The 9886-nt window shown below is 38.1% G+C and overlaps 1 protein-coding gene across 1 annotated transcript; it reads left to right on the top strand.

Moving 5' to 3' along the window:
* The first annotated feature begins 2301 nt into the window (after nt 1–2301).
* LOC127192256 (olfactory receptor 52N1) lies at nt 2302–3267 on the top strand. Its single transcript, XM_051149583.1, has one exon. It carries the CDS (start codon nt 2302–2304, stop codon nt 3265–3267), a length of 966 nt encoding a protein of 321 aa, XP_051005540.1.
* Nucleotides 3268–9886: the final 6619 nt, after the last annotated feature.

Raw genomic sequence — 9886 nt, 5'->3', positions numbered from 1 at the left:
AGTCTATTGTGTATTTAGTAATGATTACTCCCTCAGGAGTTATAGATCCTGATGGAGGATAAACATTGTATATTAGACAAGTCCCACTGGTTCAATTCCCAGCATCTCAGCTCTTGCCCTTAGTATGCAGATATAGTTGATTCTTGGGCCACATGCACTCAACACATATGGGAAATCACTTTTCCTTGGAGGTTACAGTAAAAAGAGAGAGAGAGAGCACCAATTGAGTTTTCCTTCCCAATTCAGAGCCCCTCTCTCTCTTTCTCTAACACACACACACACAAACATGCACACACATACAAACATACAAACATGAAGAGGAAAAAGTGGGAGAAAGAGGGAGAGAGAATAAGAGACCAGTGTGTTCCTTCTGCTGCTTTTCTCCAAAGGTCTCAGTATCCAGTATCGGTCTTATTTGCCTGAATCCTAAATAAGTGAATAAGACTTAACCTTTGTACATTCTGTTTCTCATGGAACATCCCTAATTTTTAGGGTGAGTATCAGATTTCTACATTGGGGTTGTGTTCTTATCAGGAGAGAAATAAGTACAGCTTATGACACTAAGGAAGGAGGTGGTAACGACTTCCACAGAGTCTTATTTCCTAACACTGAAAAGCTCAATGGACCTTCCTAAAATCCTACAGCTCCATCCTGTATGCTCAGCTTTCACTTTGATTTAAGAATTCAGCTTTCGGCTTCTAAAGCATAATTCCAACAGAAAGTGTTATAAAAAGAAGCTCTTGGGCAAAGAGCACACAGGAGCCAACAAACAGTTATGGAGAAAAACATTTGTCATGTGGCAAGTAAAGGGGGAAAAAAAGGAGTATCATGGCTTTATTTTATAATTTTCTATTTCTCATACTTTCTTTACTTTTAGGAAACTGCTTCTATTCATAGTTACTATCTAGGAATTATTTCCCAACTCAAAGTATCCCTAGAATAATTTAGTCTTTATATGATAGCCAGAACTATATAAGACTAAATAACAGATGTGAGGAAAGGCAAATGAGTTACATAAACCTCAAACTTACAGTACAGACTTCTGTTGGAGTGACATGTGTGTCTCTTCCAAACTACCTACAAGATACTCTGAATTTACGATTAATAACTTAGAACTAAAGGTTGTATTATCTTTCCTACAATGGCCTTTTCATGGCACCATATCCACTCCCATGTTTGCATTCGTTCTTTTGTTACTACTTTCAGCCACGACATCTAAGTCATCGTTGCCACTTCTTCATACCTGAGTTTTCAAACTAAACCCATTTCATGGCCATAGCTTCATTTGATTCCATCTAAGCATACTATTACTTCCAGCATTCCCCTCTCTTGCTATGTATATTAATTGTAAACCCTGGTCCTAATATTCAGTCAGTTTTGCCACAGAGTTATGAAGATATAGTGTCTACTTTACACACAAAAGCTTAGCTTGATTACATGGCATGGAAAAAAAAAAACCTGAATCTATGCTTCTGTGAAGTTGTGATACAGGCAGAAAATAAAATACCATGTTGTTATGGGAATGCCATTTGCTTTGGTTTATAATGTGAATCATCTACATTCTTATCCAATTGACTATAGAGTCCACTAAACTAGAAGCCAATGTGAGGAAAACGTTGGCTTTTGAAGTTATATTTCTACTGACTCATTACCTTATGTCTAACTTTGTTCATCAAGTAAATAGTCTTCTGCCAGTGGTTAGGAAGGAATTTACTATTGGTGAGATTTCATTTTTACTTTTCTGAGGGTTCAGTAATTTTTATTTAAAGAATTCATTGCTACAAATAGATTGCTCAAATTCTGGGATATTTAATTTTTCTATGAGCCATAATGAAGGAGTTTAAGACTAAAAAGTAGTTGAAGTCATTGCCAGAAGAACTATAAAGTAAAAGCTTTTAAAGTGAAATACATAAGAACTGCTGATGTTTACTGACATTTCAGTACAGATCAGGCATCGTGTTAATGAATAATGGCTGGAGCATAAGAAGTGTTTTGTCAATCCAGTTGCTCCGTAAGTGGCCATTGTAGTCTGTGGGATGGATGACATGACAACAACACAGATACATGGATGATTGCTACCTTCTGACCATCCAACACTAAAGGCATGGACACAAACTGTATGTACCACACCACAAAACCTTGTGGGAGCACATATAATCATATAGAAACAGACCCACAAGAAACATAGCCATTATGGGAAGAAAATTATGCTTGTCATGTTGTCTGTGATATTTACGGGTATTTTTTTCTGTTTACAGAAACAATTCTGGACTAGTCTACGATGAGCTCCCAACACTCATTATGTCACTTCTAAATGTCAGCAGCCTAACCCCAGCTTCATTCATCCTCAATGGCATCCCTGGCCTGGAAGAGGTTCATTTGTGGATCTCCTTCCCGCTGTTTACCATGTACAGCATTGCTCTTACAGGGAATTTTGGACTCATATATCTTATCTACTCTGAAGAGGTCTTACACAGACCTATGTACATCTTCCTAGGTCTTCTTTCCTTCACAGATGTGCTCATGTGCACCAGCACCCTTCCCAACACTTTCTGCATATTGTGGTTCAATCTCAAGGAGATTGACTTTAAGGCTTGCCTGGCCCAGATGTTCTTTGTGCACACGTTCACAGGGATGGAGTCTGGGGTGTTGATGCTCATGGCCCTGGACCGCTATGTGGCCATCTGTTACCCTCTGCGCTATGCCACTATCCTCACAAATGTAGTCATTGCCAAGGCAGGGATGCTCACTTTTCTTAGAGGTGTGATTCTCGTCATCCCTTTCACGTTCCTCACCAAGCGCCTGCCATACTGCAGGGGTAATGTCATCCCCCACACCTACTGTGACCACATGTCTGTCGCTAAAATATCTTGTGGCAATGTTCAGATCAATGCCATCTATGGTCTAATGGTCGCCCTCCTGATTGGGGGCTTTGACATCCTGTGCATCACAGTCTCCTACACCATGATCCTACGGGCAGTCGTGAGTCTGTCCTCAGCAGATGCTCGGCAGAAGGCTTTTAGCACCTGCACTGCTCACATCTGTGCCATTGTGATCACCTATGTCCCAGCCTTCTTCACCTTCTTTACACACCGCTTTGGGCAACATACCATCCCTCCTCACATCCACATCATTATGGCTAATCTCTATCTTCTCATGCCTCCCACCATGAATCCCATTGTGTACGGAGTGAAAACCAAACAGATACGTGAGAGTGTCATTAGGTTCTTGCTTAAAGGGAAAGAAAACTCTTCTCGTAAAATTTAATGGGCACTTATAAGAAGCCATACTTCCCTTAGCCTGCTTTATGCCAGAGACATTTTAAACCATGCATGTGGCTCCGAGAAGTCCATCCACATGACTTGGGTCTTCTTCATGTTTTGACAAGTAAAATCATGTCCATGTAAGCAGAGAGAATCTCGTCCCTTGGTTTCTCTGTAAGTTCACTGCTTTCAATTTTCACAGGCAAGTATCTCTCTTCTGAGCTATCATCTTCCAAGAATGGCAGTCTAGTGGGTGGATCACTAGGCCTCGAGTTGACTGCTTCAAAAATATTGATAGCTGGCATCCAATGGCCTATCTTCAGTAAAATTTGTGCTTATTATCTCAACTTCCTGCTCACAAAATCACTTGGAGTTTATTGTTATTTCCTATGTTATCTCTTTTCTAATCCCAAATTTCCAAACTATATATTAATTTGTAATTCACACACATGCTCATTTAAATTTTTTAAGAGATTTGAATCACCAAATGCTTATACTTTGCAGAGGTAGGTTTGATAGTATTATTCATCAGTATCAAACAAAGTGTAATTAGTTTGGGCTTAATCAAATATAATGAATGAAAGACAGGAAATGTATTATATGCTTTTGTTTGTATAAAACACAGAGGTAGACAAACTAATCTATGTCAGTAGATATTAGTGTAATGTTTACCTTTGAGAGTAAGGCACACGTAAGGAAGAAAGTGTCTGAAAGACTTTTGATTTGGTCCTTGATATGAATGACAGATGATATATCATGAGTTATTTATTTATGATGTGAACTTTTCCATCATACCTACTTTACTTCAATCTAATTTTTGTTTCTGATAACATGAACTGAACAATAGCTTGACTGTCTAATCTTTGAAGCATTTCTTTTTACTTCTTGTGGTAACTGTGCGTGGTTTATGAATTGTACATATTTTCTTTTCTTTCAGAAGAGTGTTAACATTTGTATAAGTTATATTTGCATATTTGTTCAAATTATAATAAAAATTTAACTAAGACCACAATAAAAAATTCTCTCCATTCAAAATCTCCTTTATCTTATTCCTGCCCAGAATGGTCTTTTAAAGAGACTGTGTTCACATGTATGTGCTTACGCTGTTCTGATGTTTCATCTCCAAGGAATGTTTGAACTTTGAAGAGATCATTAATCAGTCTGTTGCATACAATGAGAATTTGACTCAATTATTATATCTGGAACTATTCTCCTCTCTAGTCAGTGTACAAGCCATCTGGTACAAAAATGTTGTGTTCTGTAACCTGTGTGTTACACAGAGTATGTGTGAGCAGATTGCTGTTTCTCCATCATCAGTATCAGGAGGTCATATACTTGACTTTTCGGATCTTAACAATGTTTAGGGCTGTGTTATGGGACTCTTCCTGAATTTATTTATAATGTGTAATAATTGAAAACTAATAAAGTATTTTTGAATTGATACCAATATATGAATATGAATGAGTGTGAAAGATGAACATTGATCACTTTACACCCAAACCAGCGTTTGGATCCCTTTGTTATTAGTCCAGCGATATTACCCTATCTTTTTAAAAGTATTCAAGAATCCACATTTTTCAATGATGTCTGACAGTATATTTTGCTAGTTAAACATAGAGACATTTGGAAGGAATAGGATAAAGTAGACAATTTAAGATATTAAGAAATAACATCGTGTATGAGAACAAGTGATGGTTAAAATACCTCAGGAGAGGATAGCAAAATTGCAAAGGTGTCATAGAAAGGAAAAAACACAGGAATAAAAACTTAAAGTAAGCCTGACCAAACTGTGTATGTCCATCACATCATCTATTCGTTAGATTGAAGCAAGAGAATTGTGAAGTCTAGGGCAGCCTATACACGTCCTGAGAGGTGGTTTAAAAACCAGACAAATAGAATATTCAGAGCATGTGTTGATATTATGTCTACAAAGAAATTTTTTTTCTGACTAAAATACCATAAAATATCTTCTTTTCAATACAAATTTAGGTTTGACTGATAAGTAAGAGGTGTCATATTCACAGGATACAATGTGAAGTCCCAATTCATGTATAGTTAAATGATCAAATTGCATTGATGAGCACATCTGTCACTTCACAAGGCATTTCTTTTTTAAAACAATACTAAAAAATCTTACCATCTCCCAACTCTATAGCAGAGCTACAGACACTATTCTTTGTACTTATGGATTTGTATGTGTTGGCTCACCATGTCTTCTGCTGTAGCACACATGATAGAGTCCTTGTCTGTTTCTGACTGGTATACTTCACCCAGGATAATGTCCTCCAAGGCCATTTATGTTGCCACAGAAAGGCATCCCTTGGTGATGGAGAAACCACGTTCACTGCATGTATGCATTATATATTTAAAATTCATTTGTCTGTTGGTGAACAATCAGACTGATTCAGTTTCTAGCCAGTGTGTAACATATATTGAGATGTTGTATTCCCTTTACCCTGGATGAAAAAAAAAAATCCCTCCACCCAATCCTCTTGCTGGAGGATGATTGGAGTTCTAGGCAAGAGGAAATGATTACAAAGGTAGCCTTGTAAGGATCTAAGGATCTTGACAGATGCAATATTCTTCCTCCAGAGAAATATAACACACACAAAAAAAACAAACACTACATTGGGTAAAAATATGAATTATCAGTCCACTTCTTGTTAGTACACAAGTCTTATATAAATTGCCTTATTAGAGGATTTTGTTTAATGAAATATATTTACAAACACAAGAGAATCTGAAATTCATTCTGACTTAATCATAAGTAGCTTTGGGCAAGCAAATTAAATGCATACTCTCACAGCATGGACTTTTTTAAGTTTTGAAACTAAAATATAATTATATCCTTTTCTCTCTTCCCTTGTTTTTCCTACCCTTCCCCAAAACTACTCCTTTGCTATTTCTCAAGTCAGTGGCCTCTTTTCCATAATTTTAGTTACACAGGCATGGTATGCATATTTCTAAATACATAAACACAACCTTCTCTGTCCATATAATAGTGCTTGTATGCACATAATTTCAGCAGGGAATTTAATGGTATTGTCTTCATGGTCAAAGATAAGTATACAACATGTAAGAGTTTAGTTCTTTTGGCATTGCTTTTTTTAATGTATGTGTCGATAAGTGTCTAATTTCCTAAAATTGAATGTAAACTCCCATATTGCTTGACATCATTATCAAGGAGACTATTCCTTTCCTGTTTTATCATATTCACTAATTAATAAAAAAAACAGCTTCCGGGCTAGAGAGATGTATCAATAGTTAAGAGCACTGGCTGATCTTCAGGACACAGTTCAATCTGCAGAACCCATATGAAAGCTCACAACCATCTCTAACTCCAGTTGCGTCGGATTTGCTATCCTTTTCTAGCCCTTGTAGGCACCAGGTATGCATGTGGTGCTCATACATACACATACACATGCAGACAAAATATTCATGCACATAAAAATAAAATAATAAGGCAAATAATTAAAAATTAAATTAGCTATAATGGTGTGGATTTATTTGTACTTTTCTATTTTGTTTCATTCATCCAATTCTTTGGGTTTTTGTTTTTGTTTGTGTGTGTGTGTTTGATTTTTTTGTTTGTTTGTTTGTTTGGTTTGGTTTTTCAAGACAAGGTCTCTCTGTGTTAGCTTTGGCTGTCCTGGACTCACTTTGTAGACCAGACTGGCCTTGAACTCACAGCGATCCACCTGCCTCTGCCTCCTGAGCACTGGGATTAAAGGCGTGCGTCACCATGCCCAGCCCTACCTCTCTGTTTTTATGACATTATCATGTTCCTTGGGTAACTCTAGCATGTACTTTGTTTGAAGTCAGACAGTGACTTCCTTGCTTTGCTCTTTTTGCCCACAGTTGCTTTGACTAATTAAAATGCTTTGTGGTTATTTCTAGTCAGTTCTTCCAAAGAGTTTTGTGGCAGGATATTTGATCCCATTGTGAACTGTAAACACCTGTGCCCTAACACACACCTTTAATCTAAGAACTTTTTGTTTTTTGTAAAAGCCAGTGATTATGGTGTGGTTTGGCCCTAAAACATCCATTTAATCCAAGATTTTCTATGCGCAGGATTAAATAAAGTTAATCCTAAACCATCAGGCAGAGCAAAAACCAGCTGATATGGAGTGAACAGAAAGAAGGGGCATTGAGCTAAAGGAGCTTTTTGCATTTTTCTTCTCGGACATGAGCTGAGTAGAAAGATGTTTTCCTTCTGGGAGGTAGGCTGCAAAGAAAGATCAGCTAGTGCGTACTCTGACCCTCTGAACTAGCAAGTTTCACCCCAGCCTTTGGCTCCTGAGTCTTTATTGATAAAATCGAAAACTTGGCATCTTACTGTTTTAAAAACGCCACTTTGGCACTCTAGCTTGTGTAGTTTGTTTGGGCTTGCCTTTTATGTATGTGCCATGTAAGTATGTAATTTCCTAACTTTAAATAGAAACACCCATATTTCTTAACATCATTATCAAAGAGACAATTCTTTCTCTGTTTTGTGGGGCACATGGACTGTGTCACCAGGGGAACTGGCATGCATCTGGAGAGGTGGCACATGCTCGAACCGTGGGTATCTCAGACTTGTGTTTTAAAATCTCATCCTGAAACAGCAGGAATGGACTAGCTCCCTCCCTGTTTCCATGCCTGCCTCTGAGCATGTAGCCTGAAGATCCCCAAGGAGTTCAGGTATTCAGTCACGTAGCTGGCACATAGATGCAAATAAAGCATCACCAGTATGTTAGACACAGCCAATGAAATGCTGTCAACCTAGTGTTGGGGGCTATGCAGGAGGAACAGCAAAACAGCTCTAGAGCTCATGAAATACAGCCCACTGGTTAGCATACCCACAATGGGTGTGTCTTGGTGAGGGATAACCCCCAAGAACTATGTGTTGAGGACTTCATGCTGTTATGGAGCGTAGCTTGGCTTGTCACCTTTGTGGTCCTTATAATTCCCTTAATATGTGAATTGTGTGAGTACTATAAAGGGGGCTCCCAGCCCCTCACTGGGCAGTATCATTGGCATACTCAATAACAATGCTTGATCTCTTTCAGGCATTGCTACTGGAGCAGATTAATGATTCACACACCACCTTTGAAAACAATCCACTGATGTAGATTGCTGACAATGATTATTGCCCTTAGAATGAATTTGGAAAAATAGATTCTTCAGCAAGGTTAGGTAAAGATTTTTTTTCTTTCTTTCTTTCTTTTTTTTTTTTTTTTTTTTTTTTTTTTTTTTTTTGCTAGTGGCTCTGATGTAGAAAGTCTTAGGGAAAAACAGATTGTTTAGCAATCTGAAGTAAAGATGTTTTCTCATGTAGGAAATCTTAGGGGACAACTGAAGTTAAGAGAGCACACACTCTTATTAATAAAGCTAGGGTCTTTTTGAGATTGGCAAAGCAAGAATGCTTTGGCTGATGTGACTCTTTCAAAGCTGGGCTGGTGACTGAGATGACAATTGATGTCCTTATTCTATTTTTCTGCCCTCGGCTTCCTAATATGATTTAATAAAACATGTTAATGAATAGATGAACACCTCGAGGATTTAAAGTAGAAAGGGCTGATTATTTTTATACAGAAGTTTAAATCTGTGATTCTTTTAAGACCTTTATAAGATTACATTTTAAGATAATTGATTCCTTCTTTGTAACCACAAATACAGCCTGCCAGTAACGAAAAGCTGGCTGATAAATTACCTTGCTTGCTTATACTCTGTTAATATATAACAGGTTGCTTAGTTACAAATGTATGTGGGTTCTTGGGAATAACTTCTTTATTCACATTTATTTTTCACGCATAATATGTAAAACATTTGATCATGTGAAGGTATTGGGGAAACACGATTTTCTTATGTATTTCCATTGTAATCATTTATTTATAAAGAAGTAGAATGTAAAATGTCCTCACGTGGCAGTACAGGCCTCTCATATTAAGTTGTTCCTCACCATTCTCATGTCTCCAGTTCTGCGTCTCTTCGTATTGCACAGGCTGCTCAGCTTCTCTTTCTTTCCCATCTCTCCACCACATGCTTTACTCATCATAGTGGGTCCCACTCCTAGCCTGTGCCCTTCAGTGGCAGGCATGGCCTGTCCTGTTCATTAGTGCAGTCAACAAATATAACGCACAACTAGAGAAAAATGTCCACATTACTCTTTCGTTGGAAGACCCTGCTATTAAAGACACAGTCTACCATGTCCAGACTGCTCTCCAAGCTTGGCACAAAATGGAGGCCTCTCTTTCTCAGTGGGCCTTCCATTTCTTTGCTTGACCTTATCAGGAAAGCAGGATCCTCCATGCTCCACCTGAGGAATGTCAAGTAGTCCTTGGCCAAAATTATAGACTCAACTCTTTTCTCTGGATAAAAGCCTGCATGGCAAGCACCTAGGATTCCTGGAATGCCTCTTGGTGTTAAAAAAAAAAAAAAAAAAGCATTCCCAGCAGCACCTTAAGCTCTAGCCAATGATGTACCCTCACCCTGGAAATCCCTACCTGCTCCTCCAAAACTGTATAGCCATTGTTAACTTCTAATAAATTTGGGCTGTCTCACTGAAGCTGATCCCAGAAGTCGGTCATTCTGTCATACTCATGACCATCTGAAACCAGCATGCCCCCTTCCTCTCTTTGCCC

The sequence above is a fragment of the Acomys russatus genome, chromosome 7 (genome assembly GCF_903995435.1).
Source record: "Acomys russatus chromosome 7, mAcoRus1.1, whole genome shotgun sequence".
Lineage (NCBI taxonomy): Eukaryota > Metazoa > Chordata > Mammalia > Rodentia > Muridae > Acomys > Acomys russatus.
The sequence above is the reverse complement of the archived record's forward strand: the minus strand, read 5'-3'. Positions and strand labels throughout refer to the sequence as shown.

Excerpts from the sequence above, each read along its gene's own strand:
- LOC127192256 (XM_051149583.1), top strand. The coding sequence starts at position 2,302 with ATGTCACTTCTAAATGTCAGCAGCCTAACCCCAGCTTCATTCATCCTC.